Raw genomic sequence first — 21,646 nt, forward strand, 5'->3', positions numbered from 1 at the left:
AAATAGAAATAAAGCACAAAAGTGGGCTTGAAGTTTTGGAAATTTTTTGGTGTGCCATCAGTTTTACCAACACAAATAATTGACTCATTAAACGTACTTTAATTGTGTAACTGCTTTTCTATATCAGGCCACAGGGCAAACCTAGAGTAACCAAAGTCTCATGTTCTTATTACAAGTACTCAAACTCTTGAGGAATTTTAATAAAAATAGTTATGATGAAGAAAGTTATTTTCAAGTCCATTTAAGAGGAAAAAAAACTCTTAAAACTCAATGAAACAAAATCTACTGACAAGAAACAAAATCTACTGACAGATTTTGAACAGCCACTCAGTAAGAAATACTGAAACAACAAATTTCCTTTAAGTAAAAAACTAAAACCACAGGATTCCACTCCTTTCATCCAATGGGATAATAAATACGTCTTCAACAAGAAATCCGATACTGCAAAAGTTATGGACTTCTGAAAACATAAAGAAATACACGCTTTCTGGAACTATGGCAATTTGCAAGAAGTAAACTTTGTCTTAGCAATTCCGTTTTTAGGACTCTCTATGGAAAAAATTTGAAACGGAGACACTTTAAAGTTTTCACTGGAATTCCCCTTGCGGCTTAGCAGTTAACAAACCCAATCCAGTAGTATCCATGAGGATGAGGATTCAAAAACTGGCCCCACTCAGTGAGTTAAGGATCCAGCACTGCCATGACATGTGGTGTAGGGTGTAGATGCAGCTCGGATCTGGAGCTGCTGTGGCGTAGGGCAGTAGCTGCAGCTCTAACTCGACCCCTAGCCTGGAAATACATGCTGTGGTGCAGTTCTAAAATGTATAAATAATGTTTTCATCAGTTTTTCTTTAAAATGTATGTGAAAAAAACTGGAAATATCTTAGATACCCGACAATAATGGCAAGCAAATTATGGCTACTTCATTAAAAAGGTAATAATGCCATTAAATTGACAATTAGAGAGACAGGAGGAGAGAAAATGCACACAAGAGAAATCTTGTGTATAGTACAAACGATGATGTAGAAGAAAAATAGATATTTCCACTACCAAGCCCTCATACTACCCCAATTTCACCAAAAACATGAAAGACGGGAAAACATTAAGTCATTATTTCTGGGTCACGAGATTACAGGCAGTTTTGCTCCCTTTTGGCTTTGACTTATCCCCTAGTATAAAAGGGATAACATGCAAAACGCTTCCTCAGAAAGGTGCACTTACCAACATCATATCTAGCCAAATCATCAGGCTCTGGGGCTTGCACATCAATGCATCCAAAGTCATCGTTACCAAGGAAAGATCGGGCCTTAGGGGACTGACTAGAAAATAGAGCATCATATAAAGCAGACTGCCCGCTTTTATTGGCAAAGGATTCTACAACCTCTTTTAAAAAATCTTGCTTGTCACGACTTAAGTTTAGCAGCATATGCCCTGAAAAACAAATTAAAACACAGATTGTTTCTATTCACATCTCTAGACAGTTTCATTCACATACCCCAGGGAGAAATAACACGACTATCTCAGACCCAACCCTCCAGAGCCCAACAGCCTCAGCTGGACACCCAAAAGGGTGCTGACTCAAAAATGAATACATGGAGTTCCCGTCAAGGCGCAGCAGTAGCTAACCAGACTAGTATTCATGAAGACACAGGTTCCATCCCTGGCCTCACTCACTGAGTTAAAGGAGCCAGCACTGCTGTGACCTAGGGTGCAGGTCGCAAACACAGCTCAGATCCCACCTTTCTGTGGCTGTGCTGTAGGCCAGCAGCTGTAGCTCCAATTTAACCCCTAATCTGGGGCCTTCCATAGGCTGTGGGTATGGCCCTAAAAATACCAAAAAAAACCCCACAAACCAGAACAAGTTCAGAAGTATCTCTGACTACATGCTAGAGTAAAAGGGAAGGGGAAATAAAGTGTGCAAAAAATCCAAAATATTTTCATTTCAGATGGACAAGTGTGGAAAATAAGACAAAGCTCCAATTTTCTGACCTAAAACACCTGATTTCTAAACCTGGCTGGTCAGAATCATCCTTTAAAAAGCTTAAAAAAAATTTTTTTTTAAATTTCCAGGCTCCACTCCCAGAGAGTCTGATTCCACAGGCTTGGGATGAATACTCTATTTTAGAAACCCTCCTTGGATAAAGTTCTAGTTCACTTTACAACATGGATACACCTTGAGAACACCATGCTAAGTAGGTGAAAGATAGTCATCCAAGCACCCACCGTGTGATTCAACTTCTATGAAACAGGGAACTAGAGAGAAAGAGAATCAGTGGTTGTCTAGGACTTAGGGGGTTTGAAGGGAAATGGGGAGTGACTGCTAATGGGTATGAAATTTCTGTAGGAGGTGATGAAAATATCCTGAAATTAACTATGGTGATGATTACACAACCCTGTGAACATACTAAAAGCCACTGAATTATACACTTAAAATGACTAAATAATATCAGATGTGAATTTTACTCAATCAAGCTGTTAAAAAAGATTTCTTGGAGTAATTCTGCTGGTCAGTCAGATTTGGTTTCTACCAGACCATTATCCTGCAGAGACAAATAAGCTCAGGAAGGCACAGACCAAAGACAGTAAAACACAGTTCCTTTTACCAACTGTCACATCTGCAAAGGTAGAAGGGAGACCTAAGGCAAAAGCAAGAGATGACTCCTCCAAGAACTCAAACATCCACTTCCCACAAAAAGTAAGCTATGAGCACTCAGGGTGGCAGCACATATACTAAAAATTGGAGCAATGGCCCCAGCACAAGAATGACACAAATGTGTGAGTGTTTGGTATTTTTACTTTAATAAATTGTAAAAAGTGGAGAAAAGATAAATAGAGAAAGGGAACAGTGATGGGGGAAGGAGAGAACATGTGTAAGTATTTCAGGAGAAAATAAAGATCTCTTCTCATGAAAGAAAAAAAAAAAGCTGTTGGACAGAGGAACAACATCAGCCTTGACCAATAGTCTACCTACAGACCAAAGGCTACAGCTACTTTAACTTATGACTATTTCTTAACTCTCGAAAAAGTCCCTTCAACTTTATATCTTATGGATAAATTTTCTTAGGCAGTCTTCAGTTCACTGTCTACATGAACATTTTCAAGTGTCTCCCTCACGAAAACGAAGGCAGTATGTAACAGACCTTTAGGGTCAATTCCAAAGAGTCAAACCTGGGATTAAGTTTATAAACTCCAAGAGCCTAAAAGAATGTGACTATGTATACCTTCTGCCTTCCTTACTATACTGTCAGTTCCTTAAGAGAGAGATCCCTATATTCTGCATCTTTATATCCCCTACAATAATATCTTATAAGCAAATGATGTTATATGGTTGGGAAATCAGTAACCTACTCTTACTCCAGGAAGTGCCTTAAAATATTCTGGATGGAGGCTCTAGCAGGCAGATTACAGCGGGGTTAAGGAATTTCTCTGTCCACCCAAGAGCAAACAATATCAAGAATACACCATTTCGGGAGTTCCTGTCAGGCTCAACAGAAACGAATCTGATTAGTACCCATGAGGATGCAGGTTTGATTCCTGGTCTCGCTCAGTGGGTTAAGGATCTGGCACTGCCATGAGCCGTGGTATAGGTCGCAGGCGCAGCTCAGATCCAGCGCTGCTGTGGCTATGGCATAGGCCAGAGGATACAGCTCCAATCTGACCCCTAGCCTGGGAACCTCCATATGCTGCGGGTGTAGCCCTAAAAAAACCAAAACAGAAAAAAACAAAACAAAACAAAAAAACCCATTTCTTCTAATTCTTGACCAATAAGGCAAAGAGAAACAAATGATTATGAGAAATTATCTCCTGAACAGAAGGAAGATACTATTATGAGATATGCTTGGAGAAATTTTTTTTCTTTTAAAAATAAAAAAGTTAGTTATGCATTACTATTACCTGATTGGCTCAGACGATCATAGGCCATCATTTCCAGCAGATTTTGTCCAGCTTCTTTTATCAATTTAATCTTTGGTCTTGGAACCTAATCATTTTAGAATCAAAAATCTTAATTTAGTGACACTCACATTTCTAATAGTAAGATGTTCCTATCTATGACACAACCTTTTTTCCCCTTCTTTTTGGCCATCCCACAGGATACGGAGTTCCCGGGCCAGTGATCAGATCTGAGCTGCAGTCTTGACCTACACCACAGCTGTGGCAATATCAATCAGATCCTTAACCCACCGTGCCGGGCCAGAGATGCAACCTGCATCCCAGCGCTTCCAAGTTGCTGCCAATCCCATTATGCCACAGCAGGAACTCCTACACTGTACTTTTTTGATAATGAATAAACATCCCATGTTTAAACTGAGTTGGAAACACTGGGAACCAAGGAATTTAGATATCTGTGAAAGATGCCTACAAAGTACACTTCTGAGAAATTACTTTCTACTAAAAGCACTGTCTAATGACAGCTGGGGAAATGGGAGGACCTGGTCCACCCTGCACACCAGAGAGACGTTGGCTCTCTGTGACCTGCAGCTAGAAATGCCACACTGGGGACAGCACATTCCCAGAGAATGCATAATCTAAGACACCAATGGGCTAACTGGGACAACTAAGAGAGTAAGAGGACTCCCAGCCATGTCCTAAAAAGAGCTGAAGAAGTATGAACAGAATGGTATAAGGAGATGATAGCTGCCTTCAGATATTAGAAAAATTATCTTGTTAAAGGGCTAGACTTTTTTTAATACTGCCCCCCCCCAAAAAAACCCATCAATAGGTAGCAGCTTGAAAAATATTTTTACTCCACATAAGGAAATACCAAGAACCAAACTATCTAAAAATGCACCAGGCTATTTTGAAAAGCAGCAAATGTCCATCACTGAATGAATGTTCAGTCCCAAACAATGACCACTTACCCAAGACATCCCAAAAATAACTCTAGGGAGCTCCGTCGTGGCTCAGTGGTAATGAGTACGATTAGTATCCATGAGGACGCAGGATCAATCCCTGGTCCCACTCAGGGTTAAGGATCTGGCACTGCTGTGGCTGTGGTTTAGGCCAGCAGCTGCAGCTCTGGACCTCTAGTCTGGGAACTTCTGTATGCTGTGGGTGTAGCCCTTAAAAAACAAACAAACAAACAAACAAACAAAAAACAAACCTATAGGGATGATGGGTATGACTGCTGTTAAACCTCTAATGACTTTCTTAATTGACAATGGGAGTGTACTTTAGTACAATCTCTATGAGGTTGGAAATTCGGCAAGAGCTCTAGAAACTATAAACATATAGGTCCACTTTGATTCTGCCATTCTTCTCAAGAATTTATTCCACCCCAAAATTTTCACATGTGAAAGGGCATAGGTTAGACATTGCAGGATTATTTTGAGGTGGCACAGCAAAAAAGTAAAACCTGGTATCTTGGTTTTAGGGAACCAGTTCAAAGAAACCCAAACTACGGGTACATTCATAGAATGAAATAATATGCAGCCATCAAAAGAAATGAAGATGCTGGGAGTTCTTGTTGTGCCTAAGCAGTAACGAGCCCAACTAGTATCCATGAGGACATGGGTTCGATCCCTGGCCTTCCTCAGTGGGTTAAGGATCGAGCTAGGATGCAAGTTCAATCCCCGGCCCAGTACAGTGGTTAATAATCTGGTGTTGCTGCAGCTATTGGCTTAGGTTGTAACTGTGGCTTGGATCTGATTCCTGGCCCAGGAACTCCATATGCCATGGGAGGGGAGTAGAGGGGAAGGAGGCGGGAGAAAGAAAATAAATAAATAAATAAACAAATAAGGCTAATGTTTAAGTTCCCATTGTGGCTCAGGGGAAACAAACCCAACTAATATCCATAAGGATGGGGGGGTGGATGCCTGGCCCTACCAGTGGATTATGGTTGGCATTGTCACGAACCATGGTGTAGGTCTCAGATACAGCTCAGATCTGAAGTTGCAATGGCTCTGATTTGACCCCTAGCCTGGGAACTTCCATATGCCGCACCTATGGCCCTAAAAAAAATTTTTTTTAATTTAAATTGTTTAAAAAGGCCATTGTTGGAGTTCCCATTGTGGCGCAGTGGTTAATGAATCCGACTAGGAACCATGAGGTTGTGGGTTCGATCCCTGGCCTTGCTCAGTGGGTTAAGGATCCGGCATTGTCGTGAGCTGTGGCATGGGTGGCAGACGCGGCTTGGATCCCGCATTGCTGTGGCTCTAGCATAGGCCAGCGTCTATAGCTCTGATTAGACACCCAGCCTGGGAACCTCCATATGCTGCGGGAGTGGCTCAAGAAAAGGCAAAAAGACAAAAAATAAATAAATACATAAAAAGGCCATTGTTTAGAACAGTTGACTGTGTTTTAATAATACATTTATTTTAAAAATCCATTAAAAATAAGAAAATTGTCAGCTACTCCAGGATTCTATAAAAATATTAATCCTAAGAACATTTTAGTGCTTAAATTTGCAAATATCATTAACTTCACTAATTTGCACTAATAAACATATAGTCTTGATGAGCCAAAATGCTTCTGCTGAGCAAAGAGTGGCACTTAACAGTATGAGCTGAATATAAGCAGGTCTTTAAAAGATGGAGGAAACATGAACTAGAAGAAGGAACATGCTCTACACATAACTCTACAGTGAACCCCTTTTAATAATCTTAAGCAAAAGATTATTCTCTAAAGCTGATAATAACTTTTACAAGTCAGGCTTAATGCATTTTTTGGCAGACTCTTCATTTTTCTTCACTTCAAAATTAATGCAAGAAAACATTCGAACTACACAAATGGACAGGGGAAGGACAGGAGCCAGCAAGCATCTCATTATCTAAAATAATTCTGACATGACTCCATGTCACATTCTCTGTATAAAAAAATTTCACGTTTCCAAAGATGAATAAATATACTGCTACATATTAAATATAATACACTGGCATACACACATGACATATGGGTGTTCTCAATTGTTTGTGGTAAACACACTCTCCTCTCATAGCTTACAGAATCATACCCACAAACTTGCTTTCTTAGGTTTTTCTCCAAGTTATAAGTATCTTTTTCGACCAAGTTTTATCCATATTTGAGACTAGTTCCTTATTCCCACAAATGGCAGAGTAAAAAGATCAAATCCTTTTTTTTTGGTCTTTTTCAGGGCTGCTCCCACAGCATAAGGAAGCTTCCAGTCTAGGGGTTAAATGAGAGCTGCAGCTGCTGGCCTACACCACAGCCACAGCAATGCAGAATCTGAGCTGCACCTGTGACCTGTGCTACAGCTTGTGGCAATACCAGATCCTTAACCCACTGAGTGAGGCCAGGGATCAAAACCACATCCTCATAAATACTAGTCAGGTTCTTAACCCACTGAGCCACAACAGGAACTCCGGAAGATCAAATTCTTTAAACTGAACTTCCAAAAAGTCAGAGCAATGCCAACTGACACCAGCAATGCATCAATGTATCTGTTTCAGCAGCCTCACCAGTACTGTAATAAATCTTTTTATTCCTCACCCATCAAATTAACTAGTTTTAACTTGTACAGATTTATTCATATTTTCATTATGTACCAGCCACATCTCCATGTGAAATACAACAAAGTGTCACCAAAATGTCAATCACATGCAAAATTGGATGTGAATTACCTGAAATGCTATGAGATAGCACAAGGCAGCCAGCTCCGAGAGCGCCCGCCACTGCACATCACTGTGCTGACCCATCTTCAAAAGCAGAGAGCCAGCATGCATGTAGAAATGTCCTTTCATTTCTAAGAAGGTATCTGAAAGTTCATCGTTTCCACCCACACAAGATTTCACAGACTGAAGAGCACTATCAAAACTGTAATAGTAAAACATTAAATAGGTATTAAAGTATTGCATTGTGAATAATCAGTTTGATCTTAATCCAAAATAAAGAACTTTATTTCAAGCTTCATCTTCCTCATTCTAACTTCAAATAATTCGTATTCTCTATCTGATGAATTATGAATCATCTAGTGCTCATTATTCCACATACTTCCTATACTTCAACCTTAAGCTCTAGAATGATGTCGTCTTCTCAATCATATGGTTTCATCACTTAATTCAAAGTTGAAATTTCTCAAATTAAGCATGTCATTTTCAAATTACAAGTAACTAAGATATTTGCATAATCAATATCACAACTGTTCTTCTTACTGTATACATGACTACAGTTAAACTGTATCTCACTACTACTTGTAATCTATGTACTAATTAGTGCTTTTGAATCCTAATTGTCCTCAGAATCTTCATCTTGTAAGAAAATCAAAACCAAACACTTAACAGAAATGTGAAGGATGATTTTAAAGTATGTTATAATGAGAAATCTGAGCAACAGACATTTCTTCTAGCATTTGAGGTCCTGGGACCCCTAGGTCTCAAGACCCCTCCAGGGTATCCATGAAGATAAAAGCACTTTATAGTACTACTAAGAAACTTTTTTTTTTTTTGGAGTTCCCGTCGTGGCTCAGTGGTTAACGAATCCAACTAGGAACCATGAGGTTGTAGGTTCGATCCCTGGCCTTGCTCAGTGGATTAAGGATCTGGCGTTGCTGTGAGCTGTGGTGTAGGTTGCAGACATGGCTCGGATCCGGAGTTGCTGTGGCTGTGGCATAGGCCGGTGGCTACAGCTCCAATTTGACCCCTAGCCTGGGAACCTCCACATGGTGAGGGAGCAGCCCAAGAAAATGGTGAAAATGGCAAAAAAAAAAAAAAAAGAGAAAGAAAAAAATTAATTTTTTTTACCCTCATTTTCTCATGTGACCAAAAGTTTGTTTGTTTGTTTGTTTTTGCTGCTATTTAGGGCCACACCTGTGGCATATGGAAGTTCCCAGGCTAAGGGTCAAACTGGAGCTGCACCTGCTGGCCTACACCAAAGCCACAGCAACATGGGGTCTGAGCCGCATTTGCAATCTACACCACCACTCACAATGCCAGATCCTTAACCCACAGAGTGAGGCTGGGGATCAAACCCACAACCCCATGGATCCTAGACAGATTCATTTCTGCTGAGCCACAACAGGAACTCCCCAAAAGTTTTTAAGTATATAATCACCACCCCCTCCAAAAAAAAAAAATCCTAAATATTTTCTAAAATAAAAGTTCAACCTAGTTTTTTTTGATGCTTCCCTTACCTTACCCATCTCAAGATACTAACTCCTTCCTCAAGAAAACTACCGGAGTTCCCATTGCGGCACAGTAGTTAACGAATCCAACTAAGAACCATGAGGTTGTGGATTCGATCCCTGGCCTCACTCAGTGGGTTAAGGATCCGGCGTTGCCGTGAGCTGTGGTGTAGGTCACAGACATGGCTCAGAGCCCACACTGCTGTGGCTCTGGTCTAGGCCGGCATCTACAGCTCTGATTAGAACCCCCTAGTCTGGGAACCTATGTCATGGGTAGAGCCCTAGAAAAGACAAAAAGACACACACACACACAAAAACAACTACCTACCCTCTACACTCCAGTGAAAAGAACTTCTTCCCATGCCAGAGGGAGAGTAAGAGTTAACTTCTCAGACAAAAGGAGTGTAAGCCACATTTAGGAATGACAAACTTTCCTATCAAGGCCCTGTACTAACTTGGCTCTGCAGTCACACCACCTCCCATCACAAGTGCTTAGCTCCACCACTGCAGTGTGTCAGCAGCCACAGATAACACACAACAAGGAGGCATGGCTGGGTCCAGTGGAACTTCATTCACCAGGCAGCAAGCCTTGTTTGGCCCACAAGCTCTAGTCAGCCCTCCTCTAAACTAACACACAAATCCAAATGATATTTTTGTTCAACGGAATTTATTTCAATCAGGGAGTTCCCATCATGGCTCAGTGGTTAACGAATCCAACTAAGAACCATGAGGTTGTGGGTTCGATCACCGGCCTTGCTCAGTGGGTTAAGGATCCAGTGTTGCTGTGAGCTGTGGTGTAGGCTGGTGGCTACAGCTCCAATTCAACCCCTAGCCTGGGAACCTCCATATGCCGCAGAAGCAGCCCAAGAAATGGCAAAAAGACAAAAAAAAAAAAAAAAAAAAGAATTTATTTCAATCAACTGGCGATACTGGTCCTCAAAATTAAAACACAGGAAAACAGAAAAATCATACCCTCTATTTCACTTGTTTCTAAGCTAAACCTGAAGTGTTTTCTGAAATACCAGAGATGCTAACTGCTTATACTACAACATCTGACAGATGAAGTTTATTCTCTCGTTTTTCACTTAAGATGCTATCATTTTTTTGGAGTTCCTGTTGTGGCGCAGTGGTTAACGAATCCGACTAGGAACCATGAGGTTGCAGGTTCGATCTCTGCCCTTGCTCAGCGGGTTAATGATCCGGCATTGCCGTGAGCTGTGGCATAGGTCGCAGACATGGCTCGGATCCCATGTTGCCGAGGCTCTGGCATAGGCCGGTGGCTACAGCTCCGGTTAGACCCCTAGCCTGGGAAACTCCATATGCCGCAGGAGTGGCCCAAGAAATGGCAAAAAGACAAAAAAAAAAAAAAAAAAAAAAAAAGATTTTATCATTTTTTTTTTAACAAAATGGAAAAGCAGTTACAACCCTCATTTTCAGGCTTGACTCTTTATTAAGCATGACAAAACTAGATACTGGACTATAAGAATAATTTAATCAGAATTCCCATTGTGGCTCAGCGGGTTTAGGACCCAATGTTGTCTCTGCAAGGATGCAGGTTCAATCCCTGGCCTTCATCAGTGGGTTAAGGATCTGGCATTGTCACAAGCTATGGCACAGGTGGTAGATGCAGGTGATTCAACCCCTGGCATGGGAACATCCACAGACCACAGGTGCAGCCATGAAAAGAAAAAAAAAAAAAGAGAGAGAAAAAAAAAAGACTAAATAATAATACAGTGCTCTAAAAATCAAAGTCACACTAAACCATTACAATATCCCCACAAAAGAAGACCCTTTTTAAGTAGTTCATATTAGCTCTCACCTCTGGATACACTACAGAAATAACAACGCAATCTGTCATCTACACTGAAGTACTTATTCTCCACAGGTTGACTTACCTTTCCAGTAACTCCCTGCTCTCCTGAACATCTCTTGTGGACAGTGTAAGGAACATTAGGTTACCATAGGCCACAAGTAAGTCCCTATTGGTCGCTCGCCAGTTACTGTCATCTGACTCCAAACACTCTGAAGATTCCAGATATTCCTGGTTTGGAAAAAGAACTCTAAGTTACAAAACTATCACGTTACAAAACATGACATGTTTTATGCCTACAAATTCCACTGTCTGTTCCTATACTGTAACTCCATGTTGCTTTTACATTACCCTATAAAAACATCCCCCCAAAATGTTGGTCATAGTAATCTCTCCACTCCACCTATTATAAACTGAACCATGCTAGTAAAAGTCTCCATTCACAGCTGCTAGACATAAATTAAACAAATTTAAGTCTTGGAGGGCAGTGCTTAAGTACAAAGGGCTACATGGTAACTGTCTGAATCGAAGTGTGAGACCCAACAGTTTTTACCTACCTTAAGGGTCTGTACCACACAGGAATTCCACTCTAAACTTGAACGCAAGGCCATGTTTCTCTCTGCCTTGTGGCAGTGGCTCACAGCATCCTTCAGTCTCTTGTCCGAGCGATACAGCTCTACCAATCTGATGTTCACATGGACATCATCAGGTCTTGAGTAAAGTTCTGACTGAATCAAGTCGAACAGTTTATTCCATCCATCTTCACCTTTACAATCTAAAAGCCGTTCCTATTTTTAAAGAACCGTTCATTAGAGAAACATCCGTGTAATTCTAAATGCATCAAAGGAATTCCACTTCAACACAGTGGGATCAGCAGCATCTCTGCAGCACTGGGACACAGGTTTGATCCCCAGCCCAACACAGTGGGTTAAAGGATTCAGTGCTGCCGATAGGCTACAACCATGGCTTGAACGTGATCCCTGGCCTGGGAACTTCACATGTTGTGGAGCGTCTAAAAATGAAAAAATTAAACACATCATGGCTCCTATAAATACCAACCAACTATGTCGAGCTTTAGTAAATTCCCCCCAGGAGTACCACCCTACACACCTCTTTAGCCCCTTCAGAGTCACTGCCAGCCCAGAGGCTAAACCTCCAGAAATGTATGTGGAGAGAAACATAAGGAATAACACAGCAGTGGTGGCTGCCTGTGCTCAGCTCAGAGACTGTTGGCATGGCCACCCCACATCCTCGCACATGGTGGTTGCCACCCGCCAGAAACCCGGAGTCTGGTTCAGTCTCTGCCCCTCTGGAGCCCCTACTGCTCTGCTACCTTCTCAGTCCCCACCTTCTGGCCTCACTGAATGGAGCGTCACTTCTCTGCTAGTCTACACACACAGGGGGTAGTCTGCAGCCTCCAGAGCACTTCCCTCCCCACCACCGTTCTCTAGAGGACTGCCATCCAGCTGCTCCTCCCACTCCTCATTATTAGCACTGGAATGGAACCAGCTTTCTTCATCCCTAACAGCTGTCACTGTTCACAGCAGCTCAAAGATGCACAAGATGACAGCCTAGCTGCTCCACTCTTTAAGGCCCTCATCCCTGCTGTTCTGTACCCTAGCCTCAGCCATCCATTTGGCAAAATCTGTATTTTGATCAGACACCCAGACCACTATGCCCCTCACTCTCCCACCTCACTGCGGGCTCACGCACCCTCGCTGCCAATCTATTCGCCTCCACCACCTGAAGAGCTCCTTCCAACATGCTGGCATCACCAAGTGTTAATTTTCCAAAAACCCACACTGTCCTTCTCTATCCAGCTACAGTGCCCCAGTGGCAGTGCCACCATCAATGCGCACGTACAGACTCCTCACTTAACGCCCTCTACCTCCCCTGGAAGACCTGCCATCGGCTTTCTCTGGGCCTTTATGCTCACAGCTGGACAAACGAATGCAGGGCGGCTGGGAATTTGGGAAATCACAACCAGGCTGACTGGCTCAGGCCTGTAACTGCAAAATGTCAAACCAGTAGTGCCTAGGAAAAGACAATCCTATTTTACTTTTTTTTTTTACATAGGAAATAGAAATACCACTTTTATTGACATAGGGCCACAATGAGCAGCTCCACAGAACATAAATAAGACGGTCCCAAGAGTGTAAGATCGCAGCAGAAAGGTTAATACTCTCCACCCTCATCCTCTCCCAGAGCACTACCCACTCCAACCTCCTCATAATCCTTCTCAAGGACAGCCACGTCCTCATGGACCTGAGGAAACCTCCTTCCTCCATGCCTTAACCTATGTACAGTGAACAAAAGGCATGACTGGCACACATCAGGTCCAACCTGGGCTCCAGGCAAGCCTGGGCCTCAGTGACAGCTGTGGTGTTCTCAACATGCACACAGCCCACTGTACTTAGGCCAGGTCTCCACCAGGGACCACAGTGGGAAGCTGGTAATTAATGCCGACTTGAAGCCAGCAGGGTACCAGTCCACAAACTGGATGCTACGCTTGGTCTTTTTTTTTTTTTTTTTTTTTTTTTGTCTTTTGTCTTTTTGTTGTTGTTGTTGTTGTTGCTATTTCTTGGGCCGCTCCCGCGGCATATGGAGGTTCCCAGGCTAGGGGTCGAATCGGAGCTGTAGCCACCGGCCTACGCCAGAGCCACAGCAACTCGGGATCCGAGCCGCGTCTGCAATCTACACCACAGCTCACGGCAACGCCGGATCGTTAACCCACTGAGCAAGGGCAGGGACCGAACCCGCAACCTCATGGTTCCTAGTCGGATTCGTTAACCACTGCACCACGACGGGAACTCCTACGCTTGGTCTTAAAGGTGGCGATGGCAGCATCGATGTCTTTGGGAATCACATCGGTGCAGTACGACCAGCAGTAAGCCATGTGTTTCCATGGTAAGGGTCATACTTCACCATCTGGTTGGCTGGCTCTAACCAAGCATTAGTGATCTCTGCTACAGAAAGCTGTTCATGGTAGGCTTTCTCAGCAGAGATGACAGGGCCTAAGTGGAAAGAGGGAAATGGATGCAGCGACAGGGCATCAAGGTGGTCTGGCATTCTGTCAGATCAACGTTCAGGGCTCCACCCAACCCCAGGGAAGCAGTGATGGAGGACACAATCAGCTAATGACGAGGTTCAGAGGAGTGTAGGTTGGGCGCTCAATATCGTGTTTTCTACCACAGATGTCATAGATGGACTTGTGGCCTACCATGAAGGCACAATCAGAGTGCTCCTGGGTGGTGTGGGTGGAGAGGATGGAGTTGTAGGGCTCAACTACAGCAGTGCAAACCTGGGGGGCTGGGTAAATGGAGACCTCCAGCTTGGACTTCTTGCCATAATCGACAGAGAGACGTCCCATAAGCAGGAAGGTGAACCCAGAATCAGTTCCCCCACCAGAGCTGTGGAAAACCAAGAAGCCCTGGAGGCATGTGCACCAGTCAGCCAGCTTCTACACTGGGTCCAAGACACGGTCAATGATCTCAGTACCAATGGTGTGGTGACCCGGGGCGTGGTTATCGGTACCATCTTCCTTGCCTGTGATGAGATGCTCACGGTGGAGGAGCTGGCGTAGGTGCCAGTGCAAACGTCATCAATGATTGAGGGTTCCAGGTTGACTAACACTGCCCTGGGCACGTTTGCCAGCACTCAAGAAGGTGCTGAAGGAGTCATCTCCTCCAATGGACTTGTCACTTGGCATCTGGCTATCACGCTGGATGCTGTGTTCCAGGCAGGAGAACTCCCAACAGGCACTGCTGATCTGGACACTAGCCTGGCCAACGTGGATGGGGATGCACTCAAGCATGAGTGAGTCTTGCAGGATTCCACAGGGCTGGAGGAACTGAGGGGACAGCCACAAAGGTCTCCCACTGACCGGCTACCACGGGGTCCAGGGAGACGCAGTCCTTTTTTACCTCTGACACACTCATTTTCTCCAATTCCTGAAGAGTTCACTTCATACTCCTCCTCTTTCCTCCAACTCTCACTTTCAACTTAGGATCACAGCTCATCCCCCGAGGGGAAATGGAAGCTACCACCTATAAGCGCCACCATACCTTCTACGCTCACTCACCTCCCTGCTCACGCCACTCAGCACAGACTGTGCTCTCCACTAGCGCCCTCTTTCCTTCTGAATCATTTCACAAACTTACATTTGCCTGCTATAATGGCAAAAGCCCTAGACTTCAATTATATGTTTAAAAACAGGAGTTCCCACTGTGGCAACAGGGCCAGCAGCCTCTCTGTATTGTCAGGACACAAGTTCGACACCACACCTGGCACAATGAGTAGATTAAAGGATCCAGTATTACCGAAGCTGCAGTGTAGATCACAACTGTGGTGCAGATCACAAGTGTGGTTCAGATCTGATCCCTGGCCCAAGAAATCCATGTGCCACAGGGCGGCCCAAAAAGGAAAAGAAAGAAAGAAGCGGGGGAGAGAGAGAGACAATGAGAGAGAGGAAGAAGCAAAGAAGGGCCAGAAAACTATTTACTATAAATAAGCCTCAAATTTTAGGAGATACTGAATTACTCTGCTAAATAGTTATCAATCTCATGGATTTCTATTCCAAAAAATGGGGGGGTGGGGAGGCTCTGACATAGATTTAGTTTTAGACAACATCTTTAAAGAGTCATTAAAGAAAATCAAGATGCCTCAGAAGCATTTAACTTTTCTTACACTGCAAGAAAAATAAGTCCCTCCCATTATTTACATAGTTCCTAATGTCACTGTCACCAAATGGACTGTACTGTCACGGCCAATAAGAAAACTATGTTTGAGATATAAGACAAAGGTAATAAGATAAATCTGTACAATGATACCTAACATTTTAGATTAATATTTAAAACCCAAGTGTGCTTATCACAGAGAGGGAAAAAAAAAAAGTTTCTAGTTTTTAAAACGCTTTTGATTTATAAATCCGGGAGTTCCCATTGTGGCGCAGTGGAAATGAATCTGACTAGTAACCATGAGGTTGCAGGTTCAACCGCTGGCCTCGCTCAGTGGGTTAAGGATCCGGTGTTGCTGTGAGCTGTGGTGTAGGTCACAGCTGTAGCTCCGATTAGACCCCCAGCCTAAGAACCTCCATATGCTGTGGGTGCAGCCCTAAAAAGGAAAAAAAAAAAAAAAAATCTGTACACAATCATTCAATTTATTGATCTATAATAGCCAAAATCTGGAAACCAAAATCTCCCTCAAAAGTAAATAGTTAGGAGTTCCTGTCATGGCTCAGCAGTAACGAACCCAACCAGTATCCAAGAGGATTCAGGTTTGATCCCTGGCTTGCTCAGTGGGTTAAGGATCTGGCGTTGCCCTAAGCTATGGTGTGAGTAGCAGATGCAGCTCAGATCCCCGGGTTGCTATGGCTATGGTGTAGGTTGGCAGCTTACAGCTTCGATTCGATCCCTAGCCTGGGAACTTCCACATGCCACAGGTATGGCCCTAAAAAGACAAAAAAAAAAAAAAAAAAAAGGAAATGGGTAAACCATAGGACACATCCATGTGACAAGATACCACTCAACAATAAAAGGAACCAACTACTGACACACACAACCTGGCTGGTATCAAGGACATTGTGCAGGATGAAAAACTCACCCTCAGAAGATCACATGCTGCATGATTCTACTTCTGCAACATTTTAAATTACAAAACCATAAAGACAGAAGAAATGAGCAGTTAGCAGAAGTTAAGGATGATGGGATGGAGGGGTGAATGTGACCACAAAAGGGCAGCACAAAGAGCACCACCCTGTGCTGATGGATGGTTCTGTATGGCGACTGTGGTGCTGATTATGGAAATCCACACACACAGTAAGATGAAAATATACATACATGCACCAATGCCTAAATCTTGATTCTGATATTGTTATAGCTACACTAAGATGTAACCAACCACTGAAAGAACTGGATGAAGTATATTCAGGACCTCTCTGTACAATTTTTGCAATTTCCTAAGAAAATCTCTAATTTCAAAATTAAAGTTTTAAAAACTCTGTCAGAAACATGTATAAATGGCAGAGCAAGGGGGTCCTGTTAAAAATACACCCTGAAAACTGTTTGCCTAATACATTTGGAAAGATTTTTCTCCCCCAAGAGCCATTTTACTCAGTAAAGAATAACAATCAGAATCAGTTAATACGTTAGCAACAACTTGTAAGTACCTCTAACATACTTGAGAAACTGTCTTTAACTTTGGCCTGAAAACCTCACTATTCCATAAACACAGTCCTTTCCATTTTCAGGCAACAGTTCTTTAAAAACTTTTTAACTCTAAACTGTCATCACCCTATGGGTAATTTTCACCCAATGAAGCACAATTTTGTATCACTGACAGCTCAATTTAAATTGAGGAAACAGTAAAATCCCTACAATATGAATCACCCCAGGATAAATGTGGCGCCATCCCTGAGGCACACAGCGCGGCCGGCACACTGGGGTGCATGCATAGCCCATGAAATGGCTTTCACAGTAAAGCAACATCCATCACCTCATAGAGCTACAAATTATTCCTTCCTGTGATGACAACTTCTTAGATCTACACTCTTGGCAACTCTAAAATGCACATTACAGTACTGTTAACTGCAGTACCCTGCTGTACGTGACACCCCAAGGACTTACTGATCTTATAGAAGGGCGGGTACCCTTCTGACCCCCTTTCACCCACTGCCCACATGCCCAACCCCACACACACGAGTTTAAGACTTGCTCCTGAAAAGTCATTTAGACTCCAAATACTAGAAATAGCTGTATCTTAAGTTTTCCCCAACTGCTTTTATTATATGCTTTGTTTTGCTCAGTTTTTTACCTTTAGTTTATAAATTGCAGGACTTCCTGGAAAAAGTTTAGCTGCTCTTTCAACCCAGTATTTTGCTCTTCCATCACTAACATCATTTTTACAGAGCAATTCTGCAATCTTCAACACAAGATCTTTTTGCGTTGGGTTTAATTCCACTGAACGCTGTTATCAAAAAAGAAATCAGAAATTAGTAGGATTCCTAAGGTCCACACAGTCATACATAAAAATGTATCAGGTAACCTCACTGTCTTTCTACAGAGTTCCCATTGTGGCTCAGCAGGTTAAGAACCAGACGAGTATCCATGAGGTCGCAGGTTTGATCCCTGGCCTTGCTCAGTGGGTTAAGGATCTAGTATTGCTGGGCTGCAGCCTAGGTCACAGAAGTGGCTCAGATCCCAAGTTGCTGCAGCTGTGGTATAGACCAGCAGCTGCAGCTCCCATTCGACCCCTAGCCTGGGAACTTTCATAACTCTCTTTCTAAATGACAACATGTTATTTCAAGGTTGTTAAAATTTTGAAGCTGAATTAAATAAAAACTTTGTTTTTATTAGGTAAATGCAAAAAAAGGAAGGAAATACACACATAAGAATAGCATTTCTGACCACAGTAGACTTAAAATTTATAGGTATTTAAACTTCTTGTACAAGTGCTAACCTCCTAATGACATAATAACCTCTTAATAACCTAAAACTTTGGGCTAAATAATTTAAAATCTATTCCAAGCTGTTTCACATAATAGTTATGATTACCAGTGCTAATTTTCAAGACATCCTAAAACATATTTGAATTACTTATTATGTAAATCTGGGCATTATGCATATTAGGCTGTGCAAAGGCTATGTTTTATATAGTTTACCTTGTAACATTCGACAGCTTTGTCTATGTTTTCCTCTGCTTCGTAAAGAAGACCAAGAAATCTGTGAGCTTTGGGATCCCTTTCTTGCACATTAATATATGTAGATATATATCTGTTTAAAAATAGTATAAAAACAAATAATCTTTAAATTACCCCATTCAGAACTGTATTTAAATGCTGAGAGCATATCTTAAGCCAAAGTAACCAGTAACTAACTTATACTGTTATTCTAATTGTTGACTCAAACTATTTACTTAAAATAAACATCCAGGTAACTCACAAATATCCTGAAGAAAGAAACAGAAAGAAAAAGATAATACTTAAACACAAGCACCTATACAACAAACTCTGTTCACCACTAAACGCTGTATTTACCAACAGTTTTTCCCATCCCTACCCACTCATGAGAAATGAACACATAATTTTTTTCTGATTTGCATAGAAATTAAAAAGTGATTACAGGAGTTCCCGTTTGGCTCAGCAGATTAAGAACTCCACTAGTATCCAGGAGGATATGGGTTTGATCCCTGGCCTCGAATGGTGCAGTGGGTTAAGGATCCGGCATTGCTGTGGCTGTGGTGTAGGCCAGCAGCTACAACTTTGATTAGACCCCTAGCCTGGGAACTTCCATATGCTGCAGATGCAGCCCTAAGAAAGACGAAACAAACAAGTAATTATAGCAAAATTTCAATGCATGTAAATGCATTTATCATAAAGCAAAATACTAAAAGAGTGACAATTTCCAGTTAACAACTTAAAGGATATAATCCCTCCCCCCTTTTTTTTTGTCTTTTTGCTATTTCTTTGGGCCACTCCCGCGGCATATGGAGGTTCCCAGGCTAGGGGTCGAATCGGAGCTGTAGCCACCCGCCTACGCCAGAGCCACAGCAACACGGGATCCGAGCCGCGTCTGCAACCTACACCACAGCTCACAGCAACGCCAGATCCTTAACCCACTGAGCAAGGGCAGGGACTGAACCTGCAACCTCATGGTTCCTAGTTGGATTCGTTAACCACTGCGCCACGACAGGAACTCCAATCCCCCTTTAAACAAGAAAGTAACATCTAACAGGACTGTACCCAGCTAAAACACAGGAAATGCATGTGACTTCCACTCCTTAATTCAAGTGACAAATAAAAATTAGCATATTTTAGGCTCAATATTATCACAGGAGAAATTTTGTATTCTCATTACTATTTTCCAGCTGATAAAAGCAGATATCTATCTAACCAGGAAGAAATTAAGATATACGCACAGTTCTCTTTAACCCAGGGCAATCGTTAGAGAAAGTTTAATGCCAAATGATTTTTTGTCCTGGGTATATATAAACAGCAGACATGTAGAAAGTATCATTCTAAGCTTAATCTTCAAGGAATCCAGAGTGGCCCCTCAATCTGGTAGATAGAGTGATCAATCCCTTACTTCCAGGACATACTTAGAAAGAACTGCTTAAAAATGTTTTTTTATACATTTCAAAGAAGAACGTGAGGTAAACACACTGTCTTTAGAAAATTAAGGCATGTCTACAGCTTGGTACTTACTTTTTAGCAAGATCATATTCTTTAGCTTCATAATACAGCTTCGCAAAATAGAATCCTTTCATTGACTTCTAAAAAAAATTAAGAATTATTATACTTTCCATATTTTGAATTTTGCATAATTTTTCACAAGAACTGAAATCTATCCTAGCAAGATTAACATTAATATATTTTATTTTTGTTCACTTACAAGGTTAAAAAAATCACCTGTAGAAATGCACACATGTTCTAAAAGCCATGGGTCCATGTTTTCTAATTCTCATGAAACAAAAATTCAAGAACAGCACGATAACATCAGAAATTATGAATTTATATCAGCAAGAAATCTCAGAAAGCATGTGATGCCAGTCTCTCACATTACAAATAAGCAAACAGACAGAAACCCACTTTTCCAGGGTAGCAGAGCCCTCATTCTTCCTACCACATGCGAGCCTTCATGGAGACCTATGAGGCACTGGGGGTTCCCTGGTCCATTTAGCGACTCTCTGCCAGTCATTATCTTACATTTAAGGAACTGAAGAGGTAGAAATAAAAACTGGATTCTTCTGGTAATAATCCAAGTCCACACCCTGGCTCTTTTATTTCTACAGGATCCAAAGTCCAGAACACTGGGACTCACCTGAGCATGTTATACACACGTGACACAAGTACAGAGCCATCAAATACTTACTTTTGAAAACCATATAAAGACACAGAAAAACAAAAATCAACACACTAAGTGAAAAAAATCAATGTACAAAGCAACCGATGTTCTCATTTATTGATTTTATTCCTAAAAAATGTGGATATTGTGCCCACTATTCACCAAGCACCATTCTGGGCACTGGGGACGTGGCAGTGAACAATTGCTGTCTTCATGCACTAAGCCTGCATTTCAGGAAGGGTGACAAGCAAACAGTAATCTACATGAAGGCACAGAGATGCTATTTTACAGCATTTCATCAATCATTTACAGCACACCTCATTTTAACAAAGCTAAAAATCAGTATTCATCTCACAAAGCACTGTGCTAGCTAGCTGGCAGAGTTCCTTCTTTCTTAGTTGGTAATGGTGAAGGGGCACAAACAATGGCGTTAAATATTTTATAAAATGGAAGAGAAAACGGGTTGTCAGGAAAGGTCTCCTTAAAAGGATATTTGAGGAGTTCCACTGTGGCACAGTGGGTTAAAGGACTGGCAGTGCCTCAGCTATGGTACAAGTTGCAGTTGCAGCTTAAATTCAATCCCTGGCCTGGGAACTTCATATGCCAAGGGTGCAGCCTTAAAAAAAAAAAAAAATGGGGGAGTTCCCGTCGTGGCGCAGTGGTTAACGAATCCGACTAGGAACCATGAGGTTGCAGGTTCGGTCCCTGGCCTTGCTCAGTGGGTTAAGGATCTGGCGTTGCCGTGAGCTGTGGTGTAGGTTGCAGACGCGGCTCGGATCCCGCGTTGCTGTGGCTCTGGCGTAGGCCGGTGGCTGCAGCTCCGATTTGACCCCTAGCCTGGGAACCTCCATATGCCGCGGGAGCGGCCCAAGAAATAGCAACAACAACAACAACAATAACAACAACAAAAAAAGACAAAAA

General features: G+C 42.3%; 1 protein-coding gene and 1 pseudogene across 5 annotated transcripts in view; both read right to left on the reverse strand.

The window, feature by feature from the left end:
- The window catches only part of LOC100511376 (E3 SUMO-protein ligase RanBP2), a 69,967-nt gene that overhangs the window by 39,652 nt on the left and 8,669 nt on the right, over positions 1-21,646 (reverse strand). For 4 of the 5 annotated variants that reach the window (XM_013995883.2, XM_013995882.2, XM_005662337.3 and 1 more), the window contains exons 2-9: positions 20,086-20,153; positions 18,544-18,655; positions 17,697-17,849; positions 11,444-11,674; positions 10,972-11,117; positions 7,578-7,770; positions 3,895-3,979; positions 1,222-1,431 (exon numbers count right to left, since the gene is read on the reverse strand). In XM_013995883.2, coding sequence (XP_013851337.1) covers positions 1,222-1,431; positions 3,895-3,979; positions 7,578-7,770; positions 10,972-11,117; positions 11,444-11,674; positions 17,697-17,849; positions 18,544-18,655; positions 20,086-20,153 — 1,198 coding nt within the window. The remainder of the gene's footprint in view (positions 1-1,221; positions 1,432-3,894; positions 3,980-7,577; positions 7,771-10,971; positions 11,118-11,443; positions 11,675-17,696; positions 17,850-18,543; positions 18,656-20,085; positions 20,154-21,646) is intronic. The other variant, XM_021087106.1, reaches the window with a different exon arrangement.
- Positions 11,681-16,213, reverse strand: LOC100512223 (annotated as a pseudogene).

This window comes from Sus scrofa, chromosome 3 (assembly GCF_000003025.6).
Source record: "Sus scrofa isolate TJ Tabasco breed Duroc chromosome 3, Sscrofa11.1, whole genome shotgun sequence".
Lineage (NCBI taxonomy): Eukaryota > Metazoa > Chordata > Mammalia > Artiodactyla > Suidae > Sus > Sus scrofa.